This window comes from Pelodiscus sinensis, chromosome 5 (genome assembly GCF_049634645.1).
Source record: "Pelodiscus sinensis isolate JC-2024 chromosome 5, ASM4963464v1, whole genome shotgun sequence".
NCBI lineage: Eukaryota > Metazoa > Chordata > Testudines > Trionychidae > Pelodiscus > Pelodiscus sinensis.
The window spans coordinates 3,339,526-3,359,481 of record NC_134715.1 but is presented as its reverse complement, the minus strand read 5'-3'; the positions used below and the strand labels follow the sequence as shown (position 1 = coordinate 3,359,481).

General features: G+C 42.9%; 1 protein-coding gene across 16 annotated transcripts in view; it reads left to right on the top strand.

Annotated features, from left to right (window-relative positions):
- EPHA5 (EPH receptor A5) overlaps window positions 1-17,796 on the top strand; it is a 259,608-nt gene extending 241,812 nt beyond the window's left edge. For 13 of the 16 annotated variants that reach the window (XM_075929256.1, XM_075929255.1, XM_075929250.1 and 10 more), the window contains 2 exons: window positions 1,800-1,955; window positions 12,302-17,796. In XM_075929256.1, the coding sequence (XP_075785371.1) occupies window positions 1,800-1,955; window positions 12,302-12,407 (262 nt within the window). In that variant the 3' untranslated portion in view covers window positions 12,408-17,796. Of the gene's footprint in view, window positions 1-1,799; window positions 1,960-7,619; window positions 11,627-12,301 lie in introns of those variants that run through there. The other 3 variants (XM_075929246.1, XM_075929245.1, XM_075929254.1) reach the window with 3 other exon arrangements.
- Window positions 17,797-19,956: the final 2,160 nt, after the last annotated feature.

Below are 19,956 nucleotides of genomic sequence, written 5' to 3'. Positions count from 1 at the left end.
CAGTATAGCCATTAAGTAAATAAATAGTACTAACATATTCATAAAATATATGAAGACTCCTGAAGTGCTAACTAATATAATATCCTGGATTGCCTTCCAGTCAGGTATATTAGAATCAAGTTTACATATTTAAGGCTCAATCTTGCAAATATCTGTGGCTTGCATTCCCCACGGATGTAGTATTATTAGGTGACGTGGCTTAGTGAATAGATCACTAAGCTGGTCTTGGGTTCCAACCGGAGCTCCCCTGGGTGACTTCAGGAAAGTCCCTTTACCACTCTGAGCCTCATTTTCCCCCATCTGTAATATGGGAATAATAAGACTGGCCTCCTTTGGAGAACATTGTGAGCTCTACTATTGAAAAGAGCTGTGTGTAAGAGCTAGTATTGTACATTACCGTATTACCTAGCGACCCATGCAGAATGGAGCCTGACTGTGACAGATAGTTCTGTTGACATCCATGGAACAATTCCCATGACCTAAGCTACTTGAATCATAGGCCAAGTTTCCGATTTTTTTTAATGGGTGCCTACAGACAACCTCCTAAATCATATCCTGATTGAATCAACTCCTGAAATCAACAGGAGCGGAGCAGTTTGGAGACTCTAGTCCAATGTCGCAGGATCAAATATTTACATTCTGATCACAGACTGGTGTATATACCCAGCACTAGGGAATATGATTTGTATTTATCTCCCTACTCCTGACGTGCGTAGCAATAGATTTTGGCTTCTAGGCTCTGGACACTTTGATTCAGGAGAAGGAAAATAGAATGGTGGAAGCAAAACTGAGGTCTTGAAGGTATGCAGTCTCCTGCCATTTACTGCTAGGGGCTCCAAGCACAGAGAGAGACAGTCTCCGTTCAAATGAGCAGGACCACCGAAGCAGAAGAAAGGAGTAAAGATGAATGCTGCAACGAATAAAGCAAACCGATAAAGACGCTGGTTGCAATCTGCAAATTCTTGCTTATCTGATTTATGATACTTTCCTCTTTTCGTTTTGCTGGTAAAATAGTTTTAAAATGTGGGAGTTTCAGAAGCTTTCAGCACTGGGCTAGCTGTTCACACCAAAGTCAGAGGCATTGCGGGGAGCAGTTAGACCCTTTAACGCTCGATGTAATTAAGGGCACAGATATCGGGGTTGTCTAAGAAAGTACAAGTCGAACCTCTCTAGTCTGGCACTCTGGTTCAGCAACCTCTGTGGTCCGGCATGATCTTAGTTATCCAGATGTCCGCTTATAGGTGTGGCCAAGTTTCCTGAGGTCCCAGAAAGTTTTTTTGCAGCCACCAGTCCTGAATCTCAATGTTCATTGCTGTTATTTAGCTCAAATGTATCCCTAAATGTCCTCTAAGAGCCCAGCAAGCAGTGAAAGTGTTGGTAATGCCTAAATGCCATCATGGCCCCCTTAAGAGTCGCGTGTTCCAAGCGGGCTTCCGTCAGGAACCCAGCCGTCCCAGGAGAAGAGGTGCTTGTACGCCCGAGGAGATTGCAATTCATGGAAGTTATACAGGGAAAATAGGTGCCGGTATGCTGTCACAGGGCATACCATCACAAAAAAAGCACTGCTGCTAGACAATGTTGACCTCCCAACATCCAGAAAATTCTCTTATTCGGAATCAGTCCGGTCCCAAGGGTGCTGGACTAGAGAGGTTCAACCAGTGTAACAAAAGGCTCATCATAAACTCATAGAACATTAGAACTGGAAGGGACCTTGAGAGGTCATCAAGACCAGTCCCCTGCTGTGAGTGAATGCTTGCTGCTGGGTACATCTTCCGACTGCTCTCCTTTGTTTGTTTTAGAGTGTCCAATTTATTAGTGGAACACAGCCCCCTGGGAAGTGGTGCCTACAGATCAGTAGGGGACTGGCTGGAAGCCATCAAAATGGGACGGTACACAGAGATCTTCATGGAAAATGGATACAGTTCGATGGATTCCGTGGCTCAGGTGACCTTGGAGTGAGTAGTTTTCTCGTCATTTTCACCTGCTTGGCCGGAGGTGGGGAGAAGACAGATCGGTTTACATGCAGTACAGAGATGGCGGGGTGGGGGGGAGAGAAGAAGGGAAGCAATTAACTGTTGTGCACAGTCAGCAGCTCCCGAGGAAGGCTCATCTGTTATAGCCTGTGTCGATGATAACAAATGCATGAGAGGGTTGAACTTACGGTCACGGTGCTTGCTGCCAATATCTTGGCTCCTTCCCTCAAATAAATTCACACTTGAGTTTGAGTAACTGACAAACCATTCGCTGGCAGAAGAGCAATGGGATTATTATGGGCTACTTTAAAAAAAAAACACCCAAGTTCTGTTGCTGGCAGAGTTGTATACAAATAAATATAGGGGGTCATTCACCATGCTTTTATGCTGGTGTGACTGGCCTCAGTGGAGTTATTCCTCCCTAGCATCAGCAGGAGGGGAAAGTCAGGCACGGGAAGTGATGTCGTATTAGAGGATTTTACCTAGAAATACAGCGAGGCACAATTGATGGGGCTGATTCAGCACCGGCGACAAACTAGAAAACATCAGTCAAATCTGGGTCTGGGTAAATAAATACCCCCGGCTGGATTCTCTGGTCTGTATCTTGGTGGTGTAAAGAGGTCTTAACTTGGCCATAAATTACGTTTACCCTCTCAAAGGTCGGAGTGTAAATGAGAACCAAGCCCAGGGCATGCGCAGAAAACGGCCAGTCCAAAACAAATCAGTTAGTCGGAGATTTATGATCTCGTGTACAATTAATGATTCAATCTGCATCATGTAGAATGAGATCAGCTCCAGAGCCTATGCTAGAGCCCGACGTACGAGTCCCTCCGGTGTCTGAGTTCTGCAGCTCAAAAGAAGCTGTCTCCACCCTGCAGAAATAGGCCCCGGGTGAACAATTTAGAGGCTCTTTTATGTGTGCATGGGCCTACTTCTGAGATCAACCAGAACTGCTCAGAATGAATCCACAGCACTATAGTCCTGCGGTCAGTGCCTAGGGCTATTCATGACCTGGGTGCTGCTTTTTTTAAAACGGCCTGTGCCGTGTGCAGCGAGGGCTATGCCTTACTGAAAACCAAGCACAGCGAATGTGTTTCCAGCTCGATTACCCTCAAGGCAGGCGATCACAGCTGCTGAATTAGAATGCAAAGGGACCAGACGGACAGACAGACCCACACCAAGACAATATGCCCATTGCAGCAATTTCAAGTAATAAGAAAAACACCCTGCTATCTCAGATCCCTCATGAGTTTCCTGCCCCGAAGCTGGAACAGGAACTCAGTGTTGCTCAATGGACTTCACCCCGCAGGGCACTAAATCCTCCCACAACAGAGGTGGAAATGGAAGACTCCCTGAGATTTAAAAGAGCACGAATGGGCAGTCAAAAAGTACCGGCCTCTCTGCCTGCCTGATGTCCACAGTCCCCATTTGCTATCCCTGCAGTCTCAAACCCCGCTCCTGTTTAATTCCCTGCCCTGTGAGGCTGCATCCGCCACCTTTATATTGGATTGTTTTATTTCTGTAGCCCCCTGGGAGCCCCGGTCAAGGGTCAGGTTCTGGGGGCGGGACTAGACCACCTCCTGATGTCCCTGCCATCCCGACGTTTCTGCAATGCGGGGTTGATTCCGTTGTGCCAACGTGTACAGATGCAGATCAAAGACGACTGTTCCTGCCCCAGAGAGCTCACAATCTGTGTGGCAGGACATGCCAACAGCATCAAACAGCAAGGGGGCAGGGAGCAGAGAACGATAAGGCAGAGAGTGGGGCAAAAAACGGAATCAGTTATTATAATTTCCTAGGCCTAAAGCTAAGCTCCCACCTAAGGCTTTCAGGTGTGGAGATTTCGCCTCTTGCTAAACCCACAATCCCAAGACACCACCCCTGCATTCCCCCCACTCACCATGTTATTCCATATTTCCTCAACATCATTTCATATGAAATGGATGTAAAACTCCATCCCGCATTGGTTGGTACGTGCACCTAATCAGAGTTTAGATCATCAGAAATGTTTGATCACCTCTAAACAATTATATGGACACTGCCCACTCCAGTGTTTATTAAATGAGAGGATAGGTAGTTCTGTGCCCAGCAGTAATTATCTGAGAATAGAAAATCAACACAATCATTGAAGTATCTCTATTTTTAATTTGCTGAACCATGTTTGTGTCTCCGTCCTGCCCAAATTCTCTGTGCTCTTTCCCCATGTGTCTTTTTCATCTCCCTGCTGTGTGTATGTTGCTCGCTTCTAAGGCCTGCTCTTGTGTCCTTGAAGCCAACAGGAGTTTTGCCAAAGACGTCACTGAGTGCACCATCCAGACCTTAGGGCTGATCGGAAGACGTGTTTCATTTTACATGAAAAATGTCAACGATTTCCTTTAAATCCTGTTGTGGAATTTTTCAACAAAATCTTCAACGTTTTACTCGGGTGGAGATTTCCTCCCCAAAATTCCCATTGTTATCGAGAAAAGTTTCGGCCGAACATTTTCTCCTGGTTCCACCATTGGCCATCACAGGGTCTCTCAAACCCCTGCACATTTTCCTCGCATCTCCTTGATGCACGAGATGTTTTCCTGCTCAGATCCCCCCTTGTTCTATGTGATTGCTGTCTCTCCTTTGACCTGATCCCTTTCCTGTCTTGTGTTTCCTTTTACCTCTTCTCCTTTTCCCTTTATTTCCCTTCCCCTTTCACTTCTTTCCCTCTGAGTCTGTTCCCTTTCTTTACTTCTTGTTCTCTGCGTACACCATCTTCTACTCTTCCTTTCCCCTCTTCCCTGCTTCTGTTTCCTCCTTGCTCCTCTCTTCCATTCCCTTGCTGTCCTCCCCATCTTTCCCCCTCTGGTTCAGCTCCTCCATTCTGTGCCTCTGCCCTTCTCCACTTCACTGCTGCTGCAAGCAGAGATGCCAGAAATTAACAAGATCGATGGAGCACTGTTGCTTCAATAGATCTCACAGACACCTTGTTAAATTCATTAGCTGTTCTGCTGGGGCATAGCAGCACAGGGCACAGAAGCTGAGGTTAGACGAATGTGCCAGGGCATCTGACAGATGCAAACCAGCCCTGTCCAACAACTCCTGAGTAAAGAGGAGCTGATGCTTCATGGATCACTCTGGGAAATGTTCCTTTGTGTGTGGCAGCCTTTATCTCCTCTATCCTGCGTTTTTCTCTTCTCGTTCCTGAAAATGGTGACGTGAAAACAGACTAGCGGGTGAAATGCTGTCCTGCACCAACATTTCCTCAGCACATGGATGCTCAGGAAACCAACTGTGGCTGTCTTAATTCCTCAGTGAGGCCAGATCTACCCTGTGGTGCAAAGTCGAACTAAAATGAACAACTCCAGCTATGAGACTAGCATAGCTGGAGTCGACCTGGCTTAGTTCAACTTACTGTGGCATCTCCTCTGCAGATGGTCACTGAGAGAAATTCTCCCATCGACTTTCCCTACTCCTCATTACCCAGTGGAGTACTGGAGTCAACAGGAGCATGATCAGCAATTTATTTAGCATGTCTTTACTAGACCCGCTAAATCAATCCCTCGGGTATCGATCTTTGAAGCTGTCGATTTAGCAGCACCGAATTTCCAGTAAGTGTAGACGAGGCCTGAGTTTATAGCCGTCTGAGAGATTCTCTAAACTCTGATAGCTGGTACCCGTACTAACACTATGTTGTCCATTCCCCGGCACTGCCACAATGTGTTTCTTCTCAGCTGGCCAAATCCAGCTGTTTTGAAAACCCTTCACAACCCCAGAGCAGCTGGAACCCTGAGGGTATCTAGAGCTTTTTCAATTACATTTCCTCTGTTTAAAACTTTAACTGGAAAGAAAGATCCATGTTCTATTCCAAAGTCATGGTTTTGTGAATATTAACTCCTGAGCCATTCTTCCAAGATTAATGATATATTTCAAACGATATCCATACTGCTTCTCCATATGTTCTTTAAAGTCTCAATGGTTCAGCCCTTAAAACAGTGAGCCCTTTCTCATGCATATAACTCCAGTGAAGTCAGTGAGAGTGTGAGCCTGTTGGCTTGAGAACCAACATGAATAAGTCTTACCCAGCTGAGTCCTAAGTACTATCCATGGTGTGCTATTAATTTATAAACAGAACTCACCATTAAAATCAATGGGGAATTTTCTTTACAATTTTTAATTGTCTTTAAAATTGAATGCATACTATTACAATGCTACAGTACAGCACATGCTATATAGTTCTATAAGCAAGATCTTCACCTGGTATAAATTAGCAAAGGTCCCATGACGTCAGTGTAACTACACTAGTTTATGCCAGTGGAGGATCTGGTCCCATCCATATATTTTTGTGAGCCAATAAGAGGCATGGAATCTACAGTGCCCTCAAATGTAGGTTCTTCCACATGGGAAGGTGGGTTCCGAGACGGCTTCTGTCATTGAACAGTCTCACTTTCCAGTGAGATTACACGCTACCTTGGTTTGGTCAGATAATCTGCACTGGAGTTAATAGTGTTCCCGAGACAATTATAACAGGCTAATGGGGAGGGGAGGGAATCAACTAAAAACAAAGCAAAACCCTAAAAGCACAAAGGGCTCCTCCTTAGCTGATGTAAATTAGCAAACCTCCGTTGCCTCCAAAATGAAAATTGTCAAAGACTGAGATGAGATCCTAAGCTGGCGTCAATCAACCTTTACTCCTGTGAAGTGAACAAAGCTAGGCTGAATGATACCAGCTGAGCCTTGAATAAGGAAAGAAATGCTTTTCTGCCTATTAATGTGGATCCATCTCGTCATTTGATAGGTCCTTTAACTGTTACCAGAGGGAAAATGAACTTGGGAACACAGTGTTCTCTGTTGGTTAAAAATGTTTTTTCCACATCCAAGGGGACAACAGAATATTTTGTACAGTGCAAATAAAAATTTGGATTAAATGTTTTATGTCATTGTCAATGTAGGCAACTGTTCAATATATCACAGAGCTGGGACTTGGGGGGATCCGGAGACAAGAACATTTGAAAGTAGTTTTCATTCTCCAAATGACACCAGTAAAACGTCCTCTAAAATGTATGAGGTCTGAGTAAGACTGTAGATTGAAAATGTAACCCATATGGGATACAGCGGTGTAGGTTAAATGGAAAGAGGAGGACTGGACGAAAGAGGAGGACTGGGGTAGCCCGGCCCAATAATGCAGAATAATATTATTGAGATGAAAAAAGCGAACTGTTCTACGTTCCAATGCAAATATATATACAGCTCCCTCAAACTCTGTGGCCAACATTTTTAAAAGTGACTAGTGAGTTTGGATGCCCAACTAAAATCCTCCTGAAAGGGCCTAATCTTCAGAGAATAGCTACTCAGCGCTTTCTGAAAACCAGGCCTTTCTAAAGACATCTCAAGTTGAACATCCAAAAATGGTAGCCCCTGAAATCTCTGATGATGTTTGAAACGCCTGTTCTATTGTCTCACCAAATAAAAATCCCAACTGCCCCCATGCCAGGTTGACATGAATCCCTGTGTCCCACAAGTGACTCCCAGGTAGCTACAAATGATGGAAAACGAATAACCAAAGGGCTAAAGGGAATATCGCCCCAAGTCCCGAGCTCTGCTTGCGTAAGCAAAGACCTGATAATGCATGTGTTCAAAGAGTGATGTCTACATGTAGTTCTGATTCTTGCAAAGGGATGAATCACCTTGTGAAAGGTGGAGCCTCACCCACCACTCCCTGTTTCCAACGGGATCTCAGACTTGAAGGAAAGCATGCCGCTTGGAGAAGGCCTACTCTTTAGACTTGTGCACCAGCTAGTGACTTTGAGTGTGTCTGGTGCTTTCATTGAACAGCAAGAATAACCTTACCAGGACACCACTCAAGACTAGATAGACCATGACTTGACTCTCAATCTGGTACTTAACCGGACTGATTACTATCAACATGTGGACTACTATCCCATGCCTTTTGGAAAACCTGTATTTGCTGAAACTCAGGACAGCCGGTGGTGTGTTATTAATGGAACATCTATGAATCTTTGTAATGTTATGTGTTGTGCTGCTTTGCATTGTACATTTTCGTATAAAATAAAATAAATTATTATTTTCTAAATTGAATGGCAAATATACAAGGATTCACCTGCTCCTGCAGCTTATTCTTACCCTAAAATCTCAATCCTCACTTGTGACATCATGATTATTTGCAGAGGAACTAGCCCTGAGCTTGTGATGGTGCAGGAGAGGAATAATGGACAAGAGCAGATGAACTCTTAGAAAGCAAAGACTTTCATTTCAGGCACAAGTTTCTAGCAAGCGGGTGTCTAAATCCTTTAGCATCCACTGAAAAACCCAGCCTAAGGGCCCAATCCATCCACGCTCCCTCAAGCTGAGTCGAACCTTGAGCCGTCCTGTTGATTTCCATAGAACTAAGACAGTGCAGGGACTGGGTACGAGTAGCAGAATCAGGCACTAAAATGGAACGTGGAATACAGCTTATCTATGGGGCCAAGTTGTGAGTTGCTAGGTGCTCAGCATTTCTGGAAATCTGCTGACTCGCCTTAGGTGCACGAGTGGAAACTGAGCTCTTTTGCAGAAAGGTGCCCTGGGTCTGAAAATCTGGTCCATGGTGTATAAACCGAGCTGTCTCTCAATAAAGAGCTTTAAATATTTTTCGTGCTCAGTCTTTAACCATAAGAATTCAACTAATGAAAGCCTAAAGGGATAGCCCAGTTAGAGACCACCGCTTGTCATTTGGCGTGGTTGTCCTCCGTTCAGCCGTGTCATCCTCATCTTCGCGCCTGTCTCTGAATTAGATACTGCGTGTCAATCAGTGGAACACAATAAGGACCATCTCTCCAAGAAGAAAAGGTGACTGACTTGTAAGTTGAGGTTCTTCGAGATGTGCAGTCCCGATCTGCTTTCCACTTCCTGCCCTCCTTCCCCTTTATGGTGGAGAAGAACTGGAGATGTAGTCGGTCCATGCCATCCTTTGTGGCCTTGGACAAAACTCTGCGATGAAGGGCACGTGCATGGATCAATGGAGACAAACAAGTTCAAATTCTCTGGCTCTAGACGTGGTGCACATGTGTAAACCCTCTGTAGAATACAAATAGGGTCCCCACATCTCAAAGAACCTCCAGTTATGGGTAAGTAACCTTCTCTTCCCTCAATGCTGCCCTTCTGTAAAGCTTTTCAGATAGCTAGCACCCACGGAAGCACAAGGAAGGCAAACATCAATGGAGCTATGGTGCTTTATAAAAATGATTGTGGATTAATTGAGACCACACTTTATGCAGATGGAGAGGCACCATGACATCTCTCCCCGTGCAGAAGCGATCCTTAATTGTGTCCAATGGCTTAATCTATAGGAAAATCAGGATCCTTCACCTCAATATTTGATTAATACAGTAAATCCCCTGCGCTAGTGTTTATAGTGAAATATGAAAGGTCTGTCTTTTTTTTCCCAGTCTTGCTCTGTCTCTAATCCACAATGCATTCACAAGAGCTATATTGGGTGATGGAGACTGTCGTGGCAAAGGAAAACAGCATCAAATATTCTGCACTGGCTTTGGGAAGAGGAAACCAACTACTCGTCCTGTTTCAGAAGGAGTTTTAATATTAATAGAACTCCACACGAAATGCAAACACCCCCTAGTGTTTCCGGCTGGCTGGTCTGCGTAGCATTCCTAAGGCAGAATAACACCATCAGAGAATTTCATTTACAAGTCTGATACCTATAATAGAGGTTTAAACAAAGACCCTAACTGGATTATCTGCTATACAGTATTACACATCCTAATGACATAAATAGCCAAGCGCCAGGTACTTAAGAGTACTTAGAACCCACTCTATCAGCTTCATTTAGCATGGATGCTCTAAATGACCATTTTTTCCCCTTCTCTTTTCCTCCCCATCCCCTCTCTTTCACTACTATTTATTTTGCAGCCTGGACCCCTTAATTCCATTCATCTGAAGAAGTGGGTCGTGCCCACAAAAGCTCATGATGCCATCTGCATTTTTTGTTAGTCTCTAAGGTGCTGCAGGATTATCCCTTTTTTTTTTTTTTTTAAGTTTTACCATCGGAGAAGCTACAAATGTCTGAAATATTTGGGGCCAGGTTTTCAGAAGAGCTCAGATCCTGTTTTAGGCACTTTTAAGTGAAGTGTCTGGACTTTCAAGTGTGCTCGGCACCCAACAGTTGACACTGGAAAAAAAAGGGAAGGATCTGGAGCCTTTTAAAAAATCCAGTCCTGCCGTCCTGTTGTTGGTGTTAATTACCAGCAGTGTGCCTAAGATAAATCACCTATTGCAAGGTCATTCCCACCTCTGGATCATTATTCAAATTGCTGTGTCACATGCTGAACCATTTTCACAGTACAGGGGAGGTGGAAAGGAAAGGTCCGGCCCAGAAAAAGTAACACACTTTGGCAGCCATTAAAAATCCTTCCTTCCAAATAATGAGCACACAGTCCTGGTTCACGGACCCCTCTCCCTCCCTGAGCAGGTTGTGACTTCCTTATACAGCTCATGCAACTGCTGGAAAGGGACAGTGGGACTAAACAAAATGTTATTCCTAAACAAAAAAGCAAGCTTTTTCCAAGGCCAATGGCTGAATATTTTTCAGTGTGTGGAGGACAGATCTAGCTTCCTCAGGGCACGCTTACTTGTTCAAATGCCTATTTCAGCCCTGGATTCAAAACAGTCCTTAAGAAACAGTCTGACTTTTGAACATAGAATCTAGGGTAAGGGTCTGATTTTCAAAATAGCTCCCATTTAAGAACCTGAAGGAAGCAGCCAGATGTTGGGTGCTGAGTTTTTTGAAGAAACTGGCACACACAGTGGTTGGTCATCTTCTTGGGACAGGTGGGGCTTTTCAAAAGCTACTGAGCACAGGTCTCAATTATTTTCTGTGCCCCCAAATTACTTGGGCACTTTTGAAAATCCCAGCTCATGTGCTCATAAAACTCCCCTTGACATCAACTGGAGCTATGTGTACATAGGAAAGAGGAGATTAGGACCCTTCGATGATAAACAGTTCATTAATTCCTCCAGACCTGCTTTAGAAGGCTCTACCCAGGTGAAATTCTAGATTCCCTTGCAGAGGAAGGCTTCCGGATAGGGGCTGTCATTCCTTCGTAATCATGATAGGCATTCTGACAATCACATTATCTTATGTCGGAAATATAAATACACATGTCTTGATCCTTTCCCTCTCAAAAACATTACCCTAAATAAAACCCTTAAGGCCATACTATGGCAGTTTTTACAGCAGAATCCCGTTCAGATTATTCTCCTTTAAACAATATGAATCCCAATAAGGCCTTTCATATTTAATTCCACTTGTACGTAAAAGAGCACTTTCTTCTGCTTAACACTGGCACCTACTGGGGAAAAGAAGCAACACAATTTTTATGCGACAGCACTTCCCAAGAACCAAGCACAAATTGCTTATTCAACAGCATCCCACCCAATACACTGCCAACAGCTGATCTTGAGTCGTGTCATTTGTGACCGTATCACCCATTAAAATAATTGCAATGGGCCCCAAAAGTCTGCCCTCTAGACCGAGAGGTGTTTCTCAAGGACTGCGACCTTGAAGGACTCCACTGCACTGTATCAGAGAGGTAGCCGTGTTAGTCTGAATCTGCAAAAGCGGCAAGGAGTCCTGTGGGACCTTATAGACTAACCGAAGTGTCGGAGCATAAGCTTTCGTGGGCAAAGACCCAATTCGTCAGATGCATCTGACAAAGTGCGTCTTTGCCCACGAAAGCTTATGCTCCAACACTTTGGTTAGTCTACTGCACTGTATTACTCCTGTGGCATAAATGACTTCACTTAGGGTTTGGCTGATACACGTCGCAAGCCAAACAACTTGGTTAAGAGGCTAAATTTCGTAGCAGCGTTGCTCCCAGTGCTCTCACTGCAACTAGACATTTCAAACTTGGGCTCGCCAATCTGATGTGAAAATTAAAGCCACCTTTTTGTTGCGTTTGCTGTCATCTGCTCGGAACACCAGCCGTTGGAAATGGTTTCGCCTGGTGCGACGTTCAAGTCAGCTGTTTCATATTTACACAGTGAGGTCTGACATTTTCCAAGTGAGGAGACCAAAGTTTGGCTCCTACCTCCTTATTTAAGCTCTGGCCTGCTGTAGGTCCTTGACAAATCCCTTCATTTCTCAGGCTTGACATTTCCCCCTGTGTTTTGGGTGGTTGTTTTTTTTTAATAAAAGGATAACGATACCTCCTTTGCAAAGCACTCGGAGGTTCACATACGGTAAGCCTGTGATGTCGCTATCCATTTACATCACCTAGAAGCTATAAAATATTGAGCTCTACCCAGAGTCATCTAGAGAACCAACGTGTGCTTTCTTCACACAGGGATCTGAGGCGGCTTGGCGTGACACTTGTTGGTCACCAGAAGAAGATAATGAACAGCCTTCAAGAGATGAAGGTCCAGTTGGTGAATGGGATGGTGCCATTGTAGCTTGGTTTTAGAGGCCCTTCCTCAAGCGATCAGCCCTGCACTTTGTAAACCAGACCTGACATTTCTTATAATCAAGAGGGGAAAAAGGGAAAGTCGGTTCTTTCTGTGACTGGTCGACATTGGCCTCTGCCACATAATTTATAATCAGTGTTTGACTAAAAATTTCCTTTCCTTCCTATGTGTCTCTTCATATTCATGAAGTAAATGTAACGTGCACGGAAATGGATCTACTGTACGTGAGGGTTAACCATTTTCTTACCCTTTGGCAAGAATGAGAAATAGCCGTCTCCCACTCCACCTTGTCTGTACATGGAATCTATAGAGAGCACCTTTATATACTGAATTCTGGCGGCACAGGTTCATACTTCCAAGGACTTACTTGAATGGAAAAGTTTTGTAGCAATTCATGGGCTAACAAAAGCTGCAGTTTACTGAAGTTTACTTCAAGTCTTAATTGTCTACAGAAGTGTATTGAAGAGCAATATGATTAGATTATTTCTGGATAGATATTTTGTTTTGTAAATTTTAAAAAAATGCTGTTACACAGCGTTACGTTATGGAGATTGTGTAGAAATATGTTGTTTGTTCAGTGGCAAATACAATACAGGGTGTATATTCCCCCTCCTCTGTGTTATAAAATTCCTGTTAATTTGCTGATCTGTGAGACAAAAACATGGTTAATATGTATATACTGTACAGTTTGCTACACACCCAGGTATAAGATTTTTTGGTTAGCTTTGGTTTGGGTTGTTTTTATGCTACCACTTTGCTTGTATTTTTGCTGCTGTTCCGTTTGAACACTGTACAAAACAAGAAAGCTTTCAGGAGTTTGAATTACATATGTGAGGTAACAAGAGTGCATTTTAAAAAAAAGCCGCTTCTCCCTCTCTTTCTACATTAGTTTTGGATATTAAGGGGAAGATTTCAAAAGCATAAATAGGAGTTAGCCATGCACTGGCTTTCAGTAGCAGTTGGGTGCCTAATTTCTTCTGTAGCTTTGAAAGTTTCCCCATTCAGAGTAAAGGTGTCCTCCTTTGTAGTTTAAATCATTTAGTAATATTTGTAGTCATTGATGTTGCTCTCTTTTCTCAAATTGACTTAGGTGAAGCCCAAAAGTTCTCTTCTCGAGTGAAATTGACACCAACGGGGGCATTTTCAGAGGAATCGCAGCGCTTTACTTTTTTAAAAAAAAGATTGTTAAACTCCCATACGTAGCTCTGAGATTTTAACTTTAAGCACTAACCCTTGACAGTAATTTCTGTAGTAGCATGTCCACACATACTTTGGCATAGAGGCGGCATGTTTGTGATGACCTAGACAATGTATTTGGTGCCAGAGTTTCCCTCCTGCACTGATAATCGTTCTGTCATGTTGACTGATAATGAAGGCCCGCATTCAGCCAGGAACCTATGCACATCTGCGGTTCCATTGAGCTACTCACATGCTTAAAACCAGATATTGGCATAGGTACCACATCGAATAAGAGCCTAATATCGTAATCATGGTCCCCATTGGATGTAGCGGTTGAGTACCTTGCATTTGTAGGGCGTGTGAAAATACTGCATTTTTGAAGTTCTTATTCTTACGTGGTCGGCAGATTCAATAAACCCCGTGCCTCTCATCTAGTCAAGGTTGAGAAGGAAAAATACATTAAAGCATGGATCAGCACCCCTGTGGACCATCACCAGTCCGCTGCAAATGGACTTAATCCCAGGGACCTATGTGCTTCCAAGCCAACTGGGTCTGGGAAGAGACAAGTCCGTGTTCCTAGCTCGGGATCTATAGGGCACATACCCAGGCCTCTCGTCTTGAATCCTTCCTTGGCTCATCTGCCCACCACGGTAGACAATAAAAACCGTGCCTCTGGCCTCCTGAGCCCCAGTTGCTAGCATAGGTTCATCCAGAGCTCTACTGAGGCTCCGTGAGGTTAACTCGTTGAAGGACAACATGGCAGGAAAGCAGGGAGCTCAGGCGTAGGCAAGGAATCGCTTCCTCACAGGCACTTTACTCGTCAGAACACTGCAGGGACACAGGGCCAAAAAATAACCCAAGTCCTGAGTGCTCCATTAGTCTGGTCTCATCACTTTTGTGAGCCTGTGGTCTGGCCATGGTTCAGGCAGGGCAGAGTCCCGCCCTCTTGTTCCACCAAGCGTTCACGTTCTCTACAATGGTCGGCCCCCAACTCAAAGCAGCATCCCTTCTTAAGGGCAGTCTGTCTTCCTTGCCTACGTGGGCCTCTGAAAAGCTTTTCCCTTCCCCCCTTCAGGCCCTGGTGGAGAAAGAACATCCTTCTGTTGAGCGGGCAGTTGGGAGACAATCCAAGTGGATGGGCCTACACTGACATAGAATCATAGAGCTGGAAAGAGACCTCATCAAGTGCAGCCCCCTGCCAAAGGCAGGACCAAATTCCAACTAAATCAACCCAATATTGTTGCTTTCTCCTCATGGCCTTTCAGTGAGCTGTCAAGCAGTTTTCCTAGGCATGTTGACTATCTGCAACGCAATTCCGTAAGCTTCCCTTGAGAATGGTTTGACTTGTGTTCTACACATCATGCAAAATGGAGTTCCTAATACAAGATGGCAGTTACAGTTTGATTCCTAGCAGTGTTGTAATCATGCTGGTCCCAGGATATGAGAGAGATAAGGGGGGATGAGGTCATATGTTTTAACAGGGCCAACTGCAGTTGGTGGAAGAGACAAGTTTTCGAGCTACCTAAAGTCAGACCTGAAGAAGAGCTCTGTGTAACTCAATAGCTTGACTCTTTCACCTACAGAAGTTGGTCCATTAAAAGATACTATGTCGCCCACCTGAGTATGGTTTGCTACGGATGTGTCCCTCTCTGTCCCAAAGCCTACACGGTGTACAGGAGCTGAAGGCAAATGTGCTGAATTTGAGATATATAGGGGAATCCTACAGTAATGGAGTCATGTGTTTGAACAACAATGCTCAAGCCAAAAGTTGACTGTCATCGGATTTCAATGTGCACCCTCTAAAATGTGGAGATTTTCAAAGGAGCCTATGGGAATTAGACACCCTACTCCCATCAAAATCCCCTCCTGAAACAATGAGGGACTTTCATGGTCTTTCTCTAGAGATGGAATTATCTCACTCTCTGTAATAGGCCCCATAGCTTTTTGTTTAAGAGGCTCTGTTAGAGATAGGATTGAAAGATTTATTCAGATGATGGCAATTACATGTCATTATTCTAGGGAATATTAGTTGCTTACGTGGGTTGGATAGCATCTTGCAACATTCTTTCTTGAAGACGGTCTCTGCATATTTTGTTTTGTTTTCTATTCCCTTCTTCACCTCTGGAATAAAAGAGCATCTAATCTGTTGATTAAATTATTCATTCCTCTCACACAGGAGCAAATATCTGAATGCCACTTTTGTTCTTAAACATCTCTTCTTTTTATGCTCCCTCAAAGCCTTTCATACAAATAACAGCTTTGAATAAAATAACCTCGCTCACAAAGAAGGATTGTCAGTGGGGGATTATGCTCCTAAATCCCCTTGGTGTAGCTGAGAGCTACCTGCCAAATCGTTTAGTAAAAGCCTATACCTAAAAACCCACCTTTCATCTAGAACTGTTACCTATTTCTCAGTGAGATATGGTACCTTTCCAATTGGTGACAGGTCCAGCAGTGAACAGATGTAGAAAGAAGTCAGATATACCTGGGAAAGGGAGTAAAGAAAAGCCTTCTTCCTACGTCTGTTCACCCCCGGATCTGTCACCAATGAGAGAGGCACCGAATTCATCTGCAAATGTGAGAAATGGAAAAAAGAGACAGCTTGGACGGGAAGCTTTCATGAGATGCAGCGAGGCAGCACACCAGAAGGGGGAGGATTGACAAATCTTGATTGTGTGATTTCCTAGTGTTTTATTTTTGTCAGCCACTGGGCCACAAAGGGAGGGAAATAATCAAGACATCACAATTGCTGCACAGAAAGGAGATTGTCAAATAATAAATAACATTATTAGAGCTGTCAGGGGACCTGTTGTGGGATCCGCTCTGTTTTCATGTCTGTAGTCCTTTGTAAAATAATCGGTAGGAAGACAGACACAACTTGTTTCTTCTGGAGGAATTCTTCAGTCTCCGCTTGCATTAATAAGCTGTACTTGGAGAGATTTTTATTACAACTTCCAGCTCTGATCTGCTCTCCTTTTCTGCCCGCTTTCTTCAGTCACTTGTTAACTCACCGAGTGAATTAGCACGCTGTGAAAAATGCAAGGAGGAGTTTGTGATTTTTTGGGGTGGGCTTTTAAAACAAATTCCCTTGGCCATTTGTGTTTGTTCAGATGCATGTACAGTGTTTCGGGGATTTGCAACAAGAAGGTGAGAATTGCCTTCTCTGAACAGTATAATCAATTGTCAATTGCTGGACCAGGCCTTCGAATATCTTTATGCTCAAATAATAGAGAAAAAATGCCCGGAAGTAGATTGCATTTGTAAATAGACTGGGCACCTTTTCTTAATTATTGAACTACATTTAAACCCCTTTTTATATTTAATTCAAGCACTTACGTTGCTACAAATCTGTTTTCTAACAGAGTCTGTAGATGAGTGAAAAAAACATCTGGCCATGATTTTTGAAAATGGGGCCTAAAGTGAGCTTCCTATATCTGGATTTAGCTACCTAAATAAGAAGTCTGATTTTCCAAAGTGCAGCCCAGATTCCAGGGAGATGCTGGGTCCTCCGCACATTGGAAAATCAAGCCATTCAGTTAGTCACCTAAATATGGTTTGTGGGTCCAATCCGTAGGCATCCACTTTTTAAGATGGAATTTTCAACTGTGGGACTTTGCTCCAGATCCCATTTAGGCTCCTAACTCCCACTTGATTTCAATATCTTTGAGGATCTGGCCCTAAGCACCTAATTCCTTTAGGTCTCTCTGAAAAAATACTGCCTAAAATCTTGTTCAATGTTTCTTTATTTTACCTTACAGAGTTGGGATATTCATACAAAGCACAAGCAGAGAACTTTGCCTTTGGAAGGTATTTTTCATTGTTGTTATACCAGAAAGGGTAGAAAGTAAAAATATCTAGGTTAAAATCAGGTATTAGAAGTGGAATATTATATTAAGATTGTCAGTCAGCAGAATCAGACCACAATAATATTTTTGCTCTGGTTTTGCTTTGTCTAAGCATCAAAAAAAAAGCTAAGTACTATATTCCGCTATCCTTCCTAGTGGTGCACCAGAAACTAAAACCTAAAAAAAAAGCAAATGTTACCTATGTAATTTACATATTAAGTTCAATAATCAGAATTACATTGTTAGCTGTATTTAGAATATATACTTAAGGTAAGTCAAAGGGGTTTGCTTTTCAAACTCAGTAGCCCAGATGGTTGCATAGATCAGTGTTTCTCAACCTTTTTTTTATAAAGTTCCCCTTAAAAAAAAAAAAAAATATATATATATATATATATATATAGTACCCCCAGTACCTACAGTTTTCAGACACGCACATTTTTTTTCTACCATTGTAGTTGGGCAGGCACTGAAATTTTTGGGTGTAAAAAGTACAAAACTAATAAAATGCTGTAAAACTTAAAACAAAAATTCAGTTTTCTACACATTTCATTTGTGTTGACGTACCCCCCCAGATTTCTCGAGTACTCCTAAGAGTACTCATACTATTGGTTGAGAAATACTGATATAGATTTTTTTTTCAGTCCATGTTGCTGCTAATCGTAAGGGAATATTTCAAAGGGAATGGTATCTTTTCATAACATTCTTCCTCCGAAAGAGGAAGTTTTTCTAAGTGCAGTTCTTGTTTAGCGTGACCTCCACTTACCCTTTCGAGAAATTATATAATTATTAAAAAAAAGAAGGCTGATGAAAAAAGTCAGCTGTAAACTTTATTTATTCCTTCTATATGTTAACGAAAATATGTGGAAGGTGAAAAAGTTGTGTCTATTTGGTGCTGAAGTTAAACATGTAGAAGACTCAGTGATCGAGACATTCTGACTGCTCTAGTTTTGAAATTAGCCATTAAGGAGTGTGTGAAATACATTGATAGCAGTCTGAGAGTAACATTGAGTTTCGAGTCCTTTATTAATATATCCATCTAAACCCTTTAGTGCAGATGGGTAGGGACTCGGTGCTCCTCTATTAAACACTGCCCCGGTTTGCATTAAGTTCAATTCCCTGCATTGGAGTTTAACACATAGAAGGCTTAGCATTGCTGTATTTATTTCCTTTGAGTTTTATTTTTCCTTTGATGCTCTATGTGCATTTTGTTTGTGTACATGTTTTTGTAGTGTAAGATATAAAATTTTATATTTTTTCATAAAAATAAAAATCTTTGAATAACAGTGACATCCAGATGTGGATCACACTTGTGTTGTTGGTTCTTTGTACATAATTCAAGCTAAACATTCAAAACGATGGGATCTAAATTAGTGGCTGCTACTCAAGAAAGACATCTTACAGTCATTCTGGATAGTACTCTGAAAACAGCTGCCCAATGTTCAGTGACAATCAAAAAACCAAGCGGAATGTCAATAATCATCAGGAAACGGATACATAAGAAGACAGTAAGCATTATAATGCCACTACATAAATTGGTGGTATGCACCTTGAATACTGCATGCACTTTGGGTCGCCCTATCTCAATAAAGCTATATTAGAATTAGAACAGGTATAGAGAAGGGCAACAAAACTGATTAGGGGTATGGACCAGCTTCCATATGAAGAGAGATTAATAAGATTGAGAATTTCAGCTTGGATAAGTGATAACTAAGGGTGCGGTGCGTCTACACTGCACCCGGAGCTCAAAATAAGCTACACAATTTGATCTATGCAAATTGCATAGCTTATTTCGAGTGTGTTTCAAAATAGCTTATTTTGAAATTTGGCACTGTCTAAACAGCGTCAAATTTCAAAATAAACCACTTTTCTGACATCTCCCTTAATCCTCGTGGATTGAGGTTTATGGGGAGGTCAGAATTGTGAGCCTGTTATTTCGAAAGCTATTTTGAAATAACGGGCTTGTTTAAAAGACGCTGTATAACTGTTTCTGTTCATTCCCTCTGAAGCACCTGGCATTGGTGACTGTCAGGATATGGAGCTAGGTGGACCATTGGTCTCGCCCAGGCTATGTCTAGACTGCAAGCCTCTTTCAAAAGAGGCTTTTTTGAAACATACTTTTGAGCGTCTAGAATACAACCAGTACTTCCGAAAAAGCAAGCCGCTTTTTTGAAAGAGAGTACCCAGGCAATCTGGATGCTCTCTTTCGAAATAGCACAGTTTGCATTACATAGCGCCTTTTTTCGAAAGAGCACTTTCGGAAAAAAGCATTCTTCCTTGTAAAATGGGGTTTTCTGTGGTCGAAAAAACTGCCGTGTTCTTTCTATTTACTTTCGGAAGAACGTGGCAGCAGTTTAGCCGCGGGGGAATTTTTTTTTTTTCTTTAAAGGCCACTTTTTTTTCAAAAAAACGCTCTAGTCTAGACAGTCCCCCAGTGTGGCTGTTCCTGTAGTCTTCTGTTTCCATTCATAATTTCCAATGGGTCCGACCAAAGACTTTCCTCTCTCTGAGTGCTT